This window comes from Leopardus geoffroyi, chromosome C1, assembly GCF_018350155.1.
Source record: "Leopardus geoffroyi isolate Oge1 chromosome C1, O.geoffroyi_Oge1_pat1.0, whole genome shotgun sequence".
Lineage (NCBI taxonomy): Eukaryota > Metazoa > Chordata > Mammalia > Carnivora > Felidae > Leopardus > Leopardus geoffroyi.
This window is the reverse complement of record NC_059328.1, coordinates 25,603,333-25,623,219: the sequence shown is the minus strand read 5'-3', so window position 1 is coordinate 25,623,219 and position 19,887 is coordinate 25,603,333. Positions and strand designations below refer to the sequence as shown.

The window sequence follows — 19,887 nt, the reverse complement described above, 5'->3', positions numbered from 1 at the left end:
CGTCTGTTCACTCATTCATTCATTCGTTCATCCTGTTATTTATTTATTCCTTCCCTCCGCCATTCATTTGACATTTGCTTTTAAAATACGTGGTCTGTTGTATGCGAAGTTAGGTTACCAGCCTGGGAACATCTCCCACATTCCCACATTTTTGAATATTTGATACCTCTCAGCTACGAATATCTATTTTGAACGCTACTCTATCACTTGCTACGAACATCAGACTTCCCTTTGGTTTCAGTCTGATGGGTGGTTGGGCATTTGCCATGCAAGGGAGGACACAGCCTTCACCGGACTCCAGTTCTCCCTGCCCCTTCACACCCGCTGCTCAGTGCTCTTGCAGACCTGCTCCCAACCCGTTGGCAGACCCTTCTGATTGAATACATGGAGTTTAGACTTAATCGCCTTGTCACTCCTGTTGGCAACATGATGTACACAAAATTCAAAGCTTATCTATGGAACAAGGCTTGTGTCATTAAATCGAGTTGAACTCACTTCTACAATCGTGGCTGTGTAATCACACCTAAGTCGTGGTATCTCGTGACAGGTGAAGGTACTACTGGTAAAATAGCTGGTGGTCCCCAGTGGCGGTGGAGGCGATGACAGGAAATGGGGTGAGAACAGAAACCGGTGGCACTGTTGCTGCAGCCAGCGATGCCGGTGGGAGGTGACAGATTGTGGCAGTGGCACTGGCGGTGGGCGTGGTGATGGCAGTGAGGGTAATGAGCTGGAGCCTCATTGTCCAGCAGACATCTGGGCAACCCCACTTCTTCTGTTCCCTCATCCCAGTGTCCACAGCAACGTCCTGCAACGACCCTGGGGTCCCGCAGAATGGGAGCCGGAGCGGCGACAGTTGGGAAGCCGGAGACTCCACGGTGTTCCAGTGTGACCCTGGCTATGCGCTACAGGGGAGCGCGGAGATCAGCTGCGTGAAGATCGAGAACAGATTCTTCTGGCAGCCCAGCCCACCAACGTGCATTGGTACAAAGCAGCTGCAGAGCGAATCCTGCCCTCTGGTCCCACCGGTTGTGTGTTCCAGACCCTGTGGCATAAGTGGCAGCTGCCTCTAGAGGCTGGCCGGGAGAATTGGAGCAGCTGAAAGTTGCAGAAAGCCCACAGTTTACCCTGCTTATATGCGCACACACACCCCCTCACATTCACACACTCACACTCTCTATACACGACAAATTCTTCCCTCCCCAAAACGGGCCCCCAAATTGCTAAGCCAGGCATGTCTGCCTCCTTTCTCCCCTGGCTCAGGCTATATAGGTTGGGAGGAAGGTGATGGGTGAGCTCGGGTAGGAAGGTCAGCAGGTTCCCAGATGCCCCTTCCATTACCTAAAGCACTGGAAGGGCACCCATAGGCTCAGGTATAAAGGAAAGAAGTTTGCCCTTTCTCTGCTCAAGGAAATTATTGGTTACCTGGGTGTCAGATCTCCAGATATGTCCTTAGTCTTAAAAATCTCCCCATTTGACCCATGAAGAAATGGAAACTCTGAGACTTGCCAAGGTCAGGGAGCTTGTAAGAGTTGGGGTGTGAATAATCGTGCTCCCTAGCCACTGGAGACTGGGATGGGGAGGGAGCTTGAAAGGAGGAGAAGACTGGAAAGAGAAATAGAAGCATCCAGGTGCTTACTGCCACATGGCCCTTTTTCTCAGGCAAAGTACTGAATGCATTTATCTCCTGTGTCAACGACAGGTGTTAGAAGAGAAGCGATAGTCCCTGAGTCCCCTTGCTGTGTGCCAGCCCCATACTGGATGTTTTCGTACACAGCCTCATTTGACTTTCCCTACAGCTCTCCAGAATGAGCACCATTCCCTCATTTTACAGTTCAGGAAACTGAAACTTAGACAAATTTGGATATCTTGCCCAAATCACAGGGCTAGGGTATGGCAGAGCCAAGATTCACACCCACATCAGTCTGAATGCAAAGCGTTTCAATTTCCTACCTCCCACACTGACTACTGTGCCGGGGACAGGTCCCAGGGACTTTCTGAGACACAGCCCAGCGGCTTCCACCTGGCCAATGCCCTGCAGGCACCTCTTTCCACAGAGGCTCCAGGGGAGGCTCTGTCCAGGCATCCAAGGGCTGGCCTTTGCCGGCCAAGCTCTGAGGCTTGGCACTGAAGGGGACACACTGAATCCCGTCTCTCACAAGTAATTGGGAGCGACCCAGGTTACATGGTAGGAGCATGGTGAACATACAGCAGACAGGAAGTTGAGACCTGGGTTCCAGGAACAGCTCCATTCTCAGCTACATGGAGCCAGGTAGGAAAGAATATGGGGTACTAAAGGAGACAGATCGGGGTTCAGATCCTGGCTGTGCCATTGACTAGTTCAGTGGCCATGGGGAATCAATCCATCTCTGAGCCTCAGTTTCCTATTCTGTAAAGTGAGAGTAGATATACTTCTCTTGGCATTGTGGGGTGAGGCCATAACTAACCCAAATCTCAAGAAATGCTAATTCCCTCCTTGCTTTTCTCTTTCCTTCCTTCCTTCCTAACTTCCTTCCTTCTTTCCTTTCCTCCTTTCTCCGTTTTCTTCTTTTCAGTTTTAGGACTCCCCTCCCTCCCCTGAGCCAGAATCCCATCTGGGAAGGGGAATTCTGGTGAGGCCCAGAAGGGAATCAGATGACCTCTGAGGCCCCTTCCAAATTTAGCTTTCTACAGGGCTGTGATTCCTTAGGCTTCTCTTACAGAAAAGCAGGTCCTGAGATAAGACTGTCCCAGGTGGAGGAGGGGGGCTGCACTGTGTTAAGCTGTTGAGAGCAATAAATGTGCAGCAAGCAGGGCAAAGAGGTTAATTTAGCTTTCATTACCCATTCTTCTGTACTCAGCTTGGGGAAACGTTCCTCAGGCAACAAAATGAATGTCTTTGTCTCTTCGCTCAAACAGTCTGGAAATCCCAGTGACAAGCCCCTAATTTCCAGCTCCCTTGGCAGTCTGCCACGACTGGTCTGGCTGGCCTTGATATCCCTTCATTATAGGGAAAAAGCAAGGGGGGAAAACAAGTATTTATTGAGCGTCATCCCCATGATAGGCACCGGGCTAGACATTTTAGCCGCATTCTTGCAAATGGAATCACCAGGTGGTAAGTTTTGAGCTCAGGTTCTGGATTCCAACCACCGAGTCCGGTGGCTTCACCACAGCCAGCTGTGTGGCCTTAGACAAATTATTTAATCTCCCTGTGCCTCATTTTCCTCTCCTGTAAAATAGGGACAATGATAGCACCTACCTCATCACGTTGTTTTGAGGATTAAGTAAGGTCATACTACAAAGCACTTAGAACCACGTCTGGTTCATGGTGAACACACTGTATGTTAGAAGCCATTCTCGTCATTTTTCTTTTCTTTTTTTTTTTTTCAATTTTATAAGTGGGGAAATGGAGGCCCAGAGAAGGGATAGCTTGCCCAAATTCACAGCTAGTAAGCGGGACAATCAGAATTGGAACCCAGGACTGTGTAACTGCAAGTCTGGTGGCCTTTTTCTCAACTCTCGCCCCACAGTACAGCCTGCCCACTACTTGGCCATCTGGGGTGATCAACCACGTGCTTCCACTCCCTCCTGGGCTTCCATGGTTTGTAAGCTCGAGCCTGGGTCTGCAGGCCAGAACCTGCCTTCTGCTTCTGACTCACAGTAGGGAGAGGGCAGGGCATGACCGTGGGTGAGGGGCAGGCACCCTGGATTGGGAGCAAGACCCAGCTTCTAGTTCCAGCCTGCCTTCCCAACCCTGTGGGTCACCTGCTAAAAGGACCAGGCGATGCTAGGATGTTGCCAAGGCCTCATTTAGTCTGCAACAGCTCAGTTGTCCTGCTGGCTTGCCAATGGGACTGGAAAGGGAAGGCATTTCCTTCCTCGGCATACTCCTCAATCAGCTGCAAACAGGAAGCAGCTAGGAGCCTGGCCAGGCCTTGATACACAAATGGCAGAGGGCAGTGAAGCCCACATCGGGGTCCTGAGTGGGAAGCAGGTGCCTGATCATCCGATGCCAGGGAACCATCTGGAGGGGGACTGTGCCATAGCAGGGGCCTAGAACCCAGACAAACTGTGAGCACTTTGGGGGTTGGCAGAAGAACAATACGGGAAGGTTCAGAAACACCCAGACTCACCCCAACCTGTGGCTAACTTAAGGGGGAAACCCCTGTGCCACAAAAGAGTCTCATGCCTGGTGGCCCTTGCTCTAATGGAGGCATCACTGTGCCCCCTTAAAAGGTCCCCTGGGAGTTCAGACTGCCCACATGACCTGCATCAGTTTCTAGGCCATGGGTAGGGCCACTCTTAGGACCAGGCAGTGGGTCCTGCTGTGTTACGTGCAAGATTTTATCCTGATCACACAGGCCTCCAGTGCGCCTCATTCATGTAACCCTCTTCTCTAAGAGAGTGCAGGGGAGGAGTGAATGGACACAAAGCAGACCTGATGAGAGGAACCATCCTTGTTCATAGGCGCTCCTGCAGCTGGGGCTGCTCCCCTGCCAGCCTATAGGGAGGAGCACTCCTCTGCTCCTGGCCTGCAAGGGGGAACACTCCTCTGCTCCCCTGCCAGCATATGGAGAGGAGCATTCCTCTGCTCCCTGGCCAGCCTATAGGGAGGAGCGCTCCTCTGCTCCCTGGCCAGCAATTCCCAGCAGAATAAAATGGGAAAGGGGCATCCTTTGGAGCCAGACAGATGAAGGTCGAGTCTCAGAGTGACTCTGGGCAAGGTCCTTAACCCCCCTGAGTCCCAGCCTCCTCATTTCTAAACGAGGAAGAACAATCCATAGCTCATGGAGCTGTTACGAGACGTAAATGAGATGATGTATCTAATATGCTATACGTCATGTCTGACATATAACAGGTGCCCACTTGAGTGTTCTTGGTATTCAAGTTGATACTTGGGATGTACTTTCCATGGGAGGGAAAAAAAAAAACCCCACTACTCTTGACCACTCAGGTTTTATGTTCAGCCGTGTTAGGGCTTTTATGGCCCTGAAGACTACTGTTGTTGTTGTTGTTGTTGTTGTTGTTGTTGTTGTTTTGAAAGACCCTGTGGGCATTGATCTAGTGCTTTAAGCCTTACCCTGAGTGAAAGGTACAGCATGAGGCAATAAAACTCAGCTCTGTGACAAGCAATTGGCTGCTCTTAAGTTCAGTCTTAGATACACCCTTAGTCCCGCCTGTGTGTCACATCTTGGATTTTCTGGCCTCTCCTTGAATGGCTTTCCAGGCTCCGGTGGGCTCACTACTGGCCTGCTGTACTTCAACCTCCAGTCGTGCCCTGTGGTTTTTTCCTCAGACCAGGCCATATTTACAGTCTCGGCCAGATTTTCTGTTAGTGACCCCGTATACTTTCCAGCCTCCCCTTTCTCACACCCTACTGCTACAGCACAGTGACCCAGCCATTCAGGGAAGAACCTGATTCAGAATCTGGGAAATGCCCCCACAGGGCTCTGGGCAAGCAACTTCTTGTATCGCCAGCCAATTTCCTGCTGCCCGCCTGCTTGAAAGGCCTGTCATCTCAAGCCAGATGGGGTGGGGACCACCATGGCCTAATGGAGCTCCGTCATATCTCCGTACAACTGAGGGGCACACATTCTCTCAGACAAGGTCTTCCGGAAAATTGGAAGGTGTCTGCATCCCCAAGCAGATGCCGAAAGCACTGACAGCCAGGAGGCCAACCACACTTGGCGGGTGAACGTGATTGTGTTTGTCGCTCCTCCTGGCAGCGAGTGACGTGGAACGCGGGATAAACACCCACAAAGCTCACCTGAAAACTGGATGTGAGGTGGTGGAAGGAGACCGTGTGTTTCAAATGTCTCAGAGATGAATAAGGGCTCCAAATACTGACTGCTTACTGTATGCCAAATGCTTTAACCACCTCTCCAAAATTTTTACTACCATCCCCAAGGGAAATATAATGTCTTCCTGCAATAGAGAAAGGATGCTGAGGTCCAGAGAGGTTAGGTAAATTCCCTAAGATCACATAGCCAGGAAGTGGGAGAGCCAGATATTTTGTCTTTGTTTTTAATAATTTCCTGAGGTGAGGGGCACCTGGGTGGCTCAGTCGATTAAGCATCCGACTTCAGCTCAGGTCATGATCTCATAGTTTGTGAGTTCAAGCCCCACGTCAGGCTCTGTGCTGACAGTTCAGAGCCTGGAGCCCGCTTCAGATTCTGTGTCTCCCTCTCTCTGTGCCCCTTCTCCACTCACTCTCTGTCTCTCTCTCTATCAAAAATAAACACTAAAAACTAAATAATAATTTCCTGAGGTGAAATTCATGTAACATAAAATTTGCTATGTTAAAATAAATGATTCAGTGCCATCTGGTGCATTCACAATGTTGTGCAACCACCACCTCTGCTAGTTCCAAAACATTTCTGTCACTTCAGGGTACAACCTTGTACCCATTCCATCCCACCCTGCCCTTGGCCCCTCAAGCCAGGTTTTAACCCCCCTGCACTGTGCCTTACCAGTGCCCAAGAAAATGTGACCCGGTGAGGGGAAAGTCTGACCCTTGTCTTCCTCTCTCCCCAGCTCCCTGCGGGGGAGACCTGTCGGGTCCATCAGGAGTCATTCTGTCACCAAATTACCCAGAACCTTACCCACCAGGCAAGGAGTGTGACTGGAAAGTGACCGTCTCTCCAGACTACGTCATCGCCCTGGTATTTAACATGTATGTACCTTTCCCCCGGGTGGGAGATGAGGGGTTCAGAGCAACTAGGGGTTTTAGACCCCGGTGTCCAGGTGAGTACACATAGGCGTGCCAGGGGCAGAGTTCTCCATTCCGTGGAAGGTGAAGGAGTCCAAAGGAAGGAAACTAGCATTAATTGGACGCCTCCCGTGTGCCCTGAGCTGTGCTCTGGGGTTTTACACATACTATCTTATTTAATCCTTATGATAATTGATGAAGTAGCTATTATTCTTTTTTTTTTAACCTCCGAAGGTGTTGAGATTCAGAAAGCAGGGCCTCGCTGGATCCTTTCTCCCCTGCTCTCCTGTGTTTTCCCCTTCTGTTGCCACCTGGCCCCTTCCATCACGCTCCCTAGAGGGGAATAGGCTCAAGTTTTTCTCAGGTTTTCCCCCATTCAGCTCCTGCACGGTCTCCTCCATCCCTCTAGAGGCAAACTCTTCAAAAGAATCATCTCTGCTTGTGTCTCCATCCTGACCTGTTCACTCTCCAACCACTGAAATCTGGGTTCGGCCTCCACGGTCCCGCTAGCAACTCCACTGATAAAAGACACCAGTGAACTCCTGGTCGCCGCACAAAATGGAACTTTCCATGTTTTAGCCCATGGCACTTCTCGCTCGCTCACTCCATCCATACCCTGCTTTTTCTCCTTGGTTTCTGTGAAGTTCCTCCCTTCTGGTTCTCCAGCTTTCTGTGGCTTTGTGGCTTCCTTTTTGTGGCCCCCTTCCCTGGCCAGGCTCTATCTCCAGCCTCTCCCCTCCTCATCCACACTTCCTTCCTGGACCAGCGCATCTGCTCCGATGGCTTCACCCTCCTCTTGTAACCTGGAGACTCCATGCAACCACTGCCCAGACTGTCTTCTGAGCTGCAGCCTCCCATTTCCAACTGGTGGAGGTCTGGTACCCGCAGCAGCACGTACGGAACTAAGCATATGACTTCTCCCCTCAGAAGAGCTCTCTTCTGACCCCTAGGGAGTGTCGCCATCATGCACCTGCCCTGCTCCTTCCATTAGCGAGCAAGGCTTGGAGCCTGTGCGGCCTTAATTCTCCTCACATTTTCCCCTCTTCTCCAACCTCCCAGCTACTGCCTTGCTTGAAACCCTTATTATTTCTCAACTAAATTACTACCGTAGTCTCTCCTGACTGGTTCCTCTGCCCCCATCTTCCTCCCATGCCAACCTCTTCTCGAGCCGGCTGTCAAAGTGACCTTGTCTGGCGAAAATGCTAAAATAGCCACCTCATTTTCCATTTGAACATATGATAATGTGCTACTCAGCAGTAAAAAGGAATGAACTACTGATACAGGCAACATGGCTGAATCTCAAAAATACCATGCTGAGCAAAAGAAAACAGATACAAAAAAAGACATAATGTATGATTCCACTTACATGAAATTTTAGGATCAGCAAAATAAGTCTATGGTGATAAAATTCTGTTCGGTGGTGGCTTCTCAGGGTAGGGAGGGTTGACTGGGAAGGGGAACATTCCAGGACGCTGGAAACATCCTGGGTCTTGTCATGCGTGTGTCAAAACCGATAGGGTGGTGTACTTAATTGCTGATCATTTCATGGGGTGTGAGTTATACCTCGACTTGAAAACGAAGACACAAACAGATACGTCTTTTATTTTAAAATCCTGTAGTGGCTATACCTCCATCCTATAAAATCAGAATGTTAAGGGACACCTGGGTGGCTCAGTCTGTTAAGCGTCCGACTCTTGATTTCGGCTCAGGTCGTGATCTCATGGTTCATGAGTTCGAGCCCCACATGGGGCTCTGCGCTGATGGTGCGGAGCCTGCTTGAGATTCTCTCTGTCTCTGCCCCTCCTCAGGTCCCACTCTCTCTCTATCTCAAAATAAATCATTAAGCTGTAAAAAAAAAAAAAAAAAAAAAAAAAACGTAGGACTTTTCAGTCCCATCTACCTGGCCTCTGCCTACCTCTCCATTCAGTAACCCCCCCAACCCCAACCCCATTCTAACCCCTGAGCTCCAGCCAGACTGAACTACTCACAGCTTCAAGACTATTTCTTGCCCTTGTGACTTCACCCCTGCTTCTCCTTTCTTGGCGACTTCCTTTTCTATCCTTGTCCAACTACCAAGGGTCTCTGCATCTCCCAAAACTTCCTCCAGCTTGGCCTCCACGAAAGCTTTCACTTCCTCCTCCCCGAGGAACTTTGTGTTGTGATCCCATGTGCCTGTACAGACCTCATGCTTTGCTTAGTTGTCTTCCCATCCATCGCTTCCTTTGGCCCTATCGCCATCTTGAAGGAGGGGTGTCATCTGATAGATCCCTGTGTCCTGAGCACCTTGCACAGTGCCCGGCACATTGAGAGTGCTCAGCTAAAATACAATGATGGAAGGAAGGCAGGGACAGACAGAAGGCAGTTAGGAAGTGGCAGAGAGATCATCTGTGACCAAGACTGGCTCTCCAAAACACTCCCCTGGTGACTTGGGAAAGAGCACATTGGCTGGGAGCTGAATTATGGGAGCAAGAAGACCATACCACCTAGAAGTGGTGGTGTGACCCTGCCGCTGACCCCAGTGCAAGGTGCCATGGAGGAAGGAGGCTGATACACATCTGGCTCCACCCCCCTGTAACTTTCGGATCCCCATCCCATCCCCCTGCCAGCCCAACCCACTTTGTCCTAAAGATGTCACGGTCCCCTCTCTCTGCCACATGTCTTAGCTAAAGAGTAGAACTGCTATTTCATTCTTAGCTGGGCCAAAAGGAATATCTGAGTATCGCAGCCCGTGGCTCAGCTCTAAACAAGTTTGCATCAGAAATCTGTTCCCAACTCACATTCTGTCATTTTCATCTTTGCACACCTGATTAGTGTCCATTGCTTTGTTGCATACGTACCTAAGACTGGACTCACTGCATCACAGGGCAGGCATATGTTCAGATCTAGTAGGTGTTGTGAAACAGTTTTCCCAAGCGGCTGAGCAAATTTACCTCCTGCCAGCAGGGCCCGAGAGCGCCAGTGGCTCCACGTTCTCTCCAGCCTTGGTATTTCCCATCATTTTCACTCTGGCCAATCCGGTGGGGTCAATGACACTGAAGAACTCTAATATTCAATTTGCCAAACTAAGACAGTTTTTTCAAATGGATTTTTTCCCATGCGAGAGTCAAAATAGCCAAGAAAGAGGCATGCTTGTGGGTGCCAGAGTGGGATAGTTGCAAATCCCAAGGAGAGCTGAGAACTGGCTTGGGGATAAGGGGACGAAGCCAAGCTCTTCATGAGAATGGACCCCTTCCTGCCTGGGAATGGCTCCCTGGGTGACTCTTTGCTCTTGGAAAAGGAGGTGCAGATAGCACATTACAGAGAACATCAGAGGCAAATAAGTGGACTGCTCTAGCTGACCACTCGGTATGTAGAATTGGTAACTCATTTTCCCTTGTGCGCACAGCATAGTGAATACAGACAACAATATTGTATTACAATCATCAAACTTGCTGAGAAACTAGATCTTAATTATTCCAGCCACTAGAAAGAAGTGATAACTATGTGACGTGATGAAGGGACTAATTGTCACTACTTTGGCAATCATATTACATCATATAAATGTAGCCAGTGGACATGTTGCACTCCTTAAATTTACACAATATTGTATGTCAAGTGTATTCCAATTAAAAATATTTGTGCAGAAAGAGGCTGCTAGATTTTCAGCTCCAGGTTTCCAGACACCAGCTCTGGGACCTGTCTCCTCTGCCCCCACGCCTGACTTCTCCATCTCCTCGCCTGACTAGGAGGCCATCAGGGGGCTTTACCATTTTCCCCCTAGCCAGGAAGTGTCAGGAGTTGGGTGCCGGTGGGGTGAAGGGCTCACTGTCTGGGAGGCCCCATCCTTTGGTTGAGAGCCTAAGGCACAGTATGAGCCTTTTTTGACCTTAGTGGGGTGGGGGTGGGATGTTTTTGTTCCCCAGCTTTAACTTGGAGCCAGGCTATGACTTCCTCCATATCTACGATGGACGGGACTCCCTCAGCCCTCTCATAGGAAGCTTCTATGGCTCCCAGCTTCCGGCCCGCATTGAGAGCAGCAGCAACAGCCTCTTCCTCGCCTTCCGCAGTGACGCGTCCGTGAGCAGTGCTGGCTTCGTCATCGACTACACAGGTAGGGCCCTGGTGGCAGAGAGTAGTGAGGGCAGGGCCAGTGAGACCTGGCAGAGGGGAGGGGTAGTGAGGAGGGCCCTGGGCTGGGTCACCAGCAGCCTCCGCCGGCCCTGGCGCCACTGAACCTGCAGAGAGCCCCTGCCTTCCCTGCGGCCCTGCGGGTGGTTTAGCCTTTCCCACCTATGTGCCCCAGGCCTTGGAGAAAGTGGGGGGCTGGCATTCTTCTCGCACTTCATTTCTATCTCCACATCTCTGCTCTTCTTCGGTCCTTTTTCTGTGAGGGTCATTCCTTGCTCTTCTTTTATAACCTCTGTCCAGACCTAACAGCTCACAGAGGCTCTGATGTGAAGCTCAGTCTTCCTCTCTTCCTCAGAGTCTCCCACCATCCCGGGAACTTCAGTGCCCACGTGGACGGCTCATCCAGCTTCTTGGCTGTACTCTGGCACCCTGTCGTAGCCTGGACCCTTTCTGATACTTCCTGATTCCGACCCTCACCCCTCCAGCTGTCCCATTCTTTTGCTGCCATTGTATTTTGAATTAAGGCAAGCTGACCAGGATAGAGGTCAAAGCAGGGGTCAGCACATGTTTTCTTAAAGGACCAGATAGTCAATATTTTAGGCTTGTGAGGCATATGGTCTCTGTCAACAACTACTCAGCGCTGCTGCTGGGGTAGCCTAAGACCAAACATAAAGGAACGGGCATGGCTGTGTTCCAAAAAGCATCTACTTAACAAAAAAGCAGGGGCGCCTGGGTGGCTCGTCGGTTGAGTGTCAGACTTCGGCTCAGGTCATGAGCTCACAGTTCATGGGTTCGAGCCCCGCATCGGGCTCTGTGCTGACAGCTCGGAGCCTGGAGCCTGCTTCAAATTCTGTGACTCCCTCTCTCTCTGCCCCTCCCCCACTCGCACTCTGTCTCTCGCTCTCAAAAAATAAAACATTAAAAAAAATTAAAATTAAAAAAAAAAAAGCAGGCCTCGCTCCCTGCCTGGTCCAGAGCCTAGACTGTCAGATGAACTGGGTTCTGGGCTCATGTTTGCTAGTTAGCAGTTGTGTGGCCTTGGGCGAGTTATGTAACCTCTTGAAACCTCCATCCCTTCATCATAAAACGAGGGTGGCCTAATCCCTGCCTCACAGAAATGCTGTGAAGATCAGTGATTCTGTGCAGCAAAGCCCCTGGCCCGGTGCCTGGCACGTCTCAGGCACCCTATAATGTCTAAGCAGCAGCCATAGTAAGAGTGGCTCCAGGCTCTGGGCCACTCCAAGTTCTTCTATCCTGTTATTGTCTTCATGACCTTTTCTTCCCTAATCGTCCCAGACGCCTTTATCCAAATCCTAGATCCACTTCTTGCTTGATTGGTGAGCTTGGCAGGCTATTATCTCTTGGAAGCCATTCCTCCATCTATAAAGTGGTGGTAATAATAATTACATTGCAGAAGGTTAAAATTAAAAGATATTTTATACATCCATATTATATGCATGAGTACAATGCCCAGTAGGTACTGAACACTCTACAGATACTCTAGAGATGATGGATTTTGTTATTGTTGCTCTCAGCCAAGTTCACCCAGGCCTCATCAGCCTGTGTGGACAAATGGGGTCATATTACCAGTTAAAATTTAAAAAGTTTCTGGCTCATGTCCCCCACTTGCATAGTGTAGGACCTCAGCAACCTTTGAAAGTGTTCCTTAATTACATATTTCTGGCAACTGCTGGGAATAGCTCACATGCGCTCACAAATAACACCAATCATAACAATAGCTAACTTAGCAACTACCAACCGCCAGTGTGGTCCTAAGTACTTCACATCCATCAACACATCAAAATCCCCAGAACTGTCGCTTGTCTGCTATTTGTCAGGTACGGTTCTAGAAGATACTTTGTGCACAAAGTAGAGAATGTTTTGCTGTGGTCTTCCCTTCCCGTGGGGCTGGCCGAGATGATGGATATTTTGCTGACCTCTCTTCCTGCAGACGCCTGCCATTCAATAAACCTCCCATTCCCGAATCCTCCTACATCAGAACAAACACAGTCACATAGTGTGGAATTCTAACAGCAGCACAACTTAGACTCAGACTGGGACCTGTCACCCCGCCAGCCCCACTGCTGTATTGTCATCTTCGCTTTTCTTATTGTTCACCTCTTGCATCACACTTACAGAAAGAACAGAAGTACCCTCAAGTCCCCTGCCCCCCTGGCCCTTCTGTTTCAGCCTTGCAAAATGGCATCCTTCATCGCACCCACATGCAAGTGGCTGAGCATGACCAGAAAGAGTCACACAAATGTGGCACTTGGAGCCACCGCAAATGATGTCTTTTAACCCTAGACGAGCATTAGCAACCACCTGAGCCACCTCCAACCTGTCCTACCTGGGGTCTTCTCCCTGATGGAGATTCCAAAATGTCACCCCACATGTCACCCCATGATGAGATGATCATCATCTGTGGAAACAGTAAGCTACTGGGTAGAAATCACGGTCTCCTGGCTGCAGGCATCTCTCCCCCCATCCCCTCCATTGAAGCCACGGCCTAGAGCCACGCTTTCAGGGCCTCTTTCCCAATGAAGCCCCTTCCACTTTCAGCTGTTGGCCCAAGACCACATCAACAGGGGCCCCCAGCTCTGAAACACAGTCCCAAGGAATAAGGCCTTCCAGGCCGCCATCTCAGCCAGCCAAGCAGCTAAGCGGCCAATCACTGGGACGAGGGGAGAGGTGATGCCCACCCATGCACCCTCCGCCGCTTTGTTAGCATCTGTGGTTCAAACACCAAGATAAATGCGCGTGTTTGGTGCAGGAGGTACCTGGTGAGGCCTGAGGCAGCTTTCCCTCCTTCTCGGGTGGCACACTCCCTAATATTAGTCCCTTCTCTACTATGGCCTCAGCCGCTGGTCAGGCATCCCATTTCGTGGGACCTTTGCCTTGCCGCATGGTCTCCTCCACATCCCAAGATCTCTGGATTCCTGGAATGGATCTACTCTGCTACCAGATCCCATGGCCTCGATGATATCCCCCCATGTTCAATTCTTTATGGGGTGGCCTCCATCACTTACTAACAGTATGGCCTTAAGCAAGTCGCTTACCTTCCCTGAGCATCCCTTCCTCACCCATCAAGGAGGGAGAGCACACTACATGGGACAGGTGGTGTGAGGGTAGTGGACAGGAACAGCACCTAGCACAGGGCCCAATGCCAGTAGGTAGTAGGCACATACTTTGGTCCACCTTCTCTATCCGATTCCCTTCTTTCCTGTGTAATGGGTATTTCATTTGTTCTGCTCTTGTTTGGAAAAGAGAAGGGTTTGGAGCCTTCCTCATGGGGCTAGCCCAGTATGATGCAGTCAGTACATTTTCTTTCCTGTTTCATTTTCTTTTCAGTAGAATGCAGTCAGTACCTTTTCTGTTTACTGAAGATATAAAGTGGGAGATGGTGTTCTGCATACATATACTTATGAGCGTGAAATATTTATAACATGAATATTGGTGACGTGTATGTATGTGTATCCTATATATGTCTCCTGTCCATGGCAAAGAATTTAGACGCTGTGTTCTGCAAGTCCATAGAACACCATAGACTGAGATGTAGCCCACGAAGGACTTGCACACTGAGGCAGGTCTGAATCCTTAGGAAGAGAAGAATTGGCCTCATCCATCTATATGCCATCTTGTTTCCAGAGGCAGGATGCTGTCTTTCAGAGAGTACTGCCTCCCCCCTCTCCCCAGCTGAAGTGAAAGGGGCTTCATTGGGAAACCAGACCTGGAAGTATGGCTCTAGCCTGTGGCTTCAGTGGAGCAGATGGGGGAAAGGTGACCACAGCCAGGATGCCATGAATATGGGGATTTCTACCCAGTACCACACTGTACCCAGGATGATGAGATGATTTAGGGCTCCTCTAATGCTGAGTATTTGGGTCCTCCTGGGGGCTGTGGCTTCAGGGTCCTGGATTGGGAGATGAGAGGAGCCACATAGAGAGATGTTGCTGGACTTAGCTGAGCTTAGCCCAGTGGCAACCACTCTTTGAGGTCAACCCCTCCTCTGACCAGAGGCACACAGACCAGGGGCCTTGCCCCACATCCTGCCAACTTCCCAAGTGGGAAGCAGAAATAGTGTGGTCGCATCTGAGTCCGGGATCCTTGAGTTTCAAATTGAGAAACCCACTCAGACCAAATTCAGCAAAAAAAGGGGAGGGGGGGAGGGTAAAAATGCAAAGACCTAAAACTCATTCAAAACCAACTTGAGACAGAAAGGAAACTTTATTATAAGAAAAGTAATGGCCAATATAATTTAAGCCAAAAAGTGTTCTGTGTTTTAACAGTACACATCACAAAAACCCCCTCTAATATAACACAAAAAGGGAATATATTTTTCATAAACTTCCAAGGGATTGAGATCAGGAAGGGAGAGTCGAAGGTTGAGATTGGCTCCTGTCTCCAGGACCACTTGGTCTCCTCCCTGCTTCATCCTCTTTTTGCAGATCAATGGTCATTGCCTCCGCTAGGGCAAGTATGTCCGCCTCACTCTTGACTCTGAATTATTTCCCAGTTTGTGTCCCAGTTCCAAATCCCAAAGGACTTGAAGACTGACCAGGCTTAAGGCAAGCATCCATTGACCAATGTCATGGAATTAGGCTTCTTCATAAGGGGCAAAGGCAGATCATGCATTTTTACTCTTCTGTTCACACAGTAGATATTTATTCAGTACCTTCTATATGCCAGACCCTGTTATAGGGGCTGAGAACAAAACAAAGTTCCTGCCTCCATGGACTTCACGTGCCAGTGACAACCAGACAGGTAGACATTTATGCTACCAATGAGATCTTGGAGACTCACCTAATTATAAGGCAGTGATGGGAGAGTTTGTAGGTGTCTCTCTTCAGTTGCTGCTGGAAGGTGGTTGTGATGTCTGTGTCATTCTAGGCAGGTCTTCTAGATGATTCTGAGTGCAATCATGTCATTTGTGGATTTTTATAAGACTGCTCTGAGGTGTTCTCATCTGAATTCAGCTACCTGGGTAGCTTTACCCTTTGCTAGAAGGAAACGGGAAAATAAGGAGGATCTTGTTTTTTTGATACAATTACTAGAAATGAGTCCCAGAGAGACTTACTGTCTTTCCCTAAGCCAAAAACATCGGAAAATGGTGATGGTGGGTCAGGGGGAGGGGAGGCGGAGCTTTACTCTCATTTTCCAGCAGGTGTGGTGGCTCCCTTCCGGGCAGGGACAGGCTAGCATGTTCATGCATGAGTGTGGAGGCCATTCACTCACTCAAAAAATGCTTACTGAGCTCTCACCTCATGCCGCACCTTGTGCTAAATATGGAGGCTATGGCAGTGGGCACAGTGGTCATGGTCCCTAAGATAACATAAAGGTGAGTGAGGGAAACAGACAACAAATACATAGATCAACAAGGAGTAAGAAGCGGAAGTTAGGAAAGAGCATTGCTGAGAAAGAGAAATGGGGAGTCTGCCTCAGAATGGCAGTTGGTGAAGGTGAAGGCTTTGCCCAGCAGGCATCATTTAAACAGACCTCAAGGTTGAGAAGAAGCCCACTGTGCAAGAACAGGGTTGGGGGAGTGTTTCAGACAGAGGGAGTTTGAAGAAGTTCAGAAGAAGAGTTTGAAGCCTGTGTTGGAGAACCTGAAATAACTCAGGAAACACCAAGGTCAGCTTCTACCAGAAGGTACTAAAAAGCACCTGTTTTCTCTTTTAAGCCCTTGGCTGGAACACTACGGGCCAAGGAGTTGCAACCAGATTTCCACACTGCTCCCACTACCACCACTACCAGGAACCACCACTGCCATGGGTCTTTCTTTTTATTTATTTTATTTATTTTTTATTTAAACTCAAGTTAGTTAACATACAGTGTAGTCTTGGCTTCAGGAATAGAACTCAGTGGTTCATCAGTTATATATGACACCCAGTGCTCATCCCAAAAAGTGGGTTGCCTTAATGCCCATCACCCATTTAACCCATCCCCTCACCCATCTCCCCTTTAGCAACCCTCCGTCTGTTCTCTGCATTTAGGAGTCTCTTAAGGTTTTCCTCCCTCTCTGTTTTTATCTTATTTTTCCTTCCCTTCCCCTATGTTCATCTGTTGTGTTGCTCAAATTCCACATATGAGTGAAATAATATGATATCTGTCTTTCTCTAACCGACTTATTTCGCTTAGCATAATACCCTCCTTGTTTCCATCCATGTTGTTGCAAATGGCAAAATTTCTTTCTTTTTCATTGCCGAGTAGTATTCCACTATATAAATAAATAAGTAACTGTATACCCACATCTTCTTTATCCATTCATCAAAGACATGAACAGACACTTTTCCAAAGAAGACATCCAGAGGCTAACAGACACATGAAAAGATGCTCAACATCACTTATCAGGGAAATACAAATCAAAGCTACAATGATCACACCTGTCAGAATGGCTCTTTCTTTTTAAATTCAAAATGGAAATACCTTCATTTTTTGCCTATTTTAAAAGTAAAATGTGTTTGCTGGAAAAATGCAGACAATACAGAAGCACGTAAGATGTACTCTAAACACTTAACACCTACCATTACTACCATCCCCCGAAGCACCATTGTTAACAGTTTGTTATCTTATTCCAGATATTTTTTATAAAAATAAAATAATGTGAATTCTATAACAAGGGTTAGAAAACTTTTTTTCTATAAAGGACCAGACAGTAAATAGTTAGGCTGAGCAAACCACATAGTTTCTGTTACATCGGCTCAACTCTGCTGTTGTAATGCCGAAAGAGCCATAGACAGTATTGAAACAAATAGGGGAGGTTGTGTTCCAGTAAAACTTCATTAAAAACTTTATACAAAAACAAGCAGTGAGACTGTGGGCTATAGTTTGCTGATCCCTGTTCTATATGAATAGAGATCACACCATATGTACTAATCTGTCATATGGGTTTGTTTTTACTTTGTTTTTGGTTTTTGTCCAATGATAGATCCTGATCATTTTTCCATATCAGTATTCAAAGACTTTTGCAATTCTTTTAAAGCCTGCTTGTATTTCAGTGGATGGCTGTAATCCAATCTTTTTAACCAGTTCCTTACTGGTTGCGTGTGCATATTGCTTTTTTCAGTGTCTTGCTATTACAGTGTTTAGAAATGTTCCTTATCTATTAGGACAAAAAGAAGCTGGTTCTTTTGCTATTTCCATTTTGGGCTTGGTGTTTATTTATTATTATCGCAATGATATTTCAGTCATTACAGTTTTATCATTCACAGCTGAGCTCTGGTTTGGCTGACTAAAGACCTGATTTTGGTCTTAATTCCACTTCTTACCAGCTGAATGGCTTGGGAAACTCATTTAGCCTCTCTGATCACCACACTTCTCATCTGTAACCTGAACGGGAGCACACCTGGCCCTGCCTGCTGCAGAGGCTATTGTGAGGCACAAATGAGATAACAGATTGGAAAGTACGTTGAAAATTATAACGTGATATTCCTCTGTAAGGGGCCGTCATCATTATCATTACCCTTGTCATTTTCATTAATGTGATAATGCTCAGAATGATGAGCTCTTCTTGCTCTGACATGTGAGTAACTATAAAATACAGTCTGTAGTTGCGATCATTGATGTGACTGTGGATTTTCCAAGCCCTGGGGTGTTCAGCCAGTCAATTCAGCATCCATTTATTAAGCGTCCATTGTGTGCCAAACAGAACCAGCTCCAATACCAAGTTCTGTGCTAATTGCCAGGGTTATGAAGAGAATAGGTAAACGTTCCTGTCCTTTAGGAATTCAGAATCCACTGGAAGGAAATATACTTATCCAACCTACCAAGATAATGCCACACATGCTATCATTCAGGAAATAAAAACAGAATTCTGCCAGAGAGAAGGCAAACTACAGGAAACTTGCTCAAGAGAAGGTGGCGTTGAAAAGCGTAGGAGTGGGGCGCCTGGGTGGCGCAGTCGGTTAAGCGTCCGACTTCAGCCAGGTCACGATCTCGCGGTCCGTGAGTTTGAGCCCCGCGTCAGGCTCTGGGCTGATGGCTCAGAGCCTGGAGCCTGTTTCCGATTCTGTGTCTCCCTCTCTCTCTGCCCCTCCCCCATTCATACTCTGTCTCTCTCTGTCCCAAAAATAAATAAACGTTGAAAAAAAAAAAGAAAAGAAAAGCGTAGGAGTTTGGGGTGCCTGGGTGGCTCAGTCAGTTAAGCATCTGATCTTGATCTCACCATTTGTGAGTTTGAGCCCCACATCAGGCTCTATGCTGGCAGCTCAGAGCCTGGAGCCTGCTTCAGATTCTGTGTCTCCCTGGCTCTCTGCCCCTCCCCCACTTACACTCTGTCTCTCCCTCTCTCAAAAATAAATAAACATTAAAAAAAGAAAAAAGAAAAGTGTAGGAGTTTTTGCGATATGGAGAAGAGAAGAAAGGACTCTCTGACAGTGTAAAGTTCTGGGACAGACATGCCCAGCTATTACCCAAAAGCACAGCTTCTTATGTGAGGTAGAAGTTTATTCTCCTTCCTGTAAAAGAAATCTAGAGATTGTCATCTAGGGATGATGAGGTGACCCCTTCCCCAACCCTGGCTCCTCTTGCCTTTCTGCTCTACCATGCTAGGACATGGTTCCCATCCTCATGGTTATCTCAGGATCCAAGATGGAGACTGGAATTCTAGTCATCCTCTCTAAGTTCAGACTATGGGGAAGAGGAAAGAAGGAAAAAAAAGAAGGACTAATGAGCATTCTCTCAGCTGAGTCACTTGCTCTTAAGCAGGCTTTCTAGAAGTCCCACATGTATCCACTTGCCAGGCACTGGACTAGAGCAGTAAATAAAACTGGATAACTTCCTCATGAACCTGCACTCTAGTTGAGAGAGATAGGAAAAAAATGGATGAATATTTAGTGTATGAGATAGTATTGGTGCCAGTGCAGAGAAACAAAGCAGAGAAAGGTGACCAGGAGTGCTGGGGAGAAGAATATCAAAAATTTAAATAGCTAGTCAAGGAGGTGTCTCTAAGAAGGTGACACTGTTAAATCCTGAAGGAGCTGAGAGAGAGAGCCATGCAGTTGAGGAAACATTCCGTGAACAGCAGCCAATGTGGTTGGAACAAAGTTAGCAAAGGGATGATAGGAGTTGAGATCATAGAGGGGTGGGGATTGGGGACA

General features: G+C 48.2%; 1 protein-coding gene across 10 annotated transcripts in view; it reads left to right on the top strand.

The window, feature by feature from the left end:
• Nucleotides 1-19,887, top strand: part of CSMD2 (CUB and Sushi multiple domains 2) — a 610,060-nt gene that overhangs the window by 456,479 nt on the left and 133,694 nt on the right. For all 10 annotated transcript variants that reach the window (XM_045476609.1, XM_045476606.1, XM_045476605.1 and 7 more), the window contains 3 exons: nt 790-981; nt 6,511-6,649; nt 10,588-10,775. In XM_045476609.1, coding sequence (XP_045332565.1) covers nt 790-981; nt 6,511-6,649; nt 10,588-10,775 — 519 coding nt within the window. The remainder of the gene's footprint in view (nt 1-789; nt 982-6,510; nt 6,650-10,587; nt 10,776-19,887) is intronic.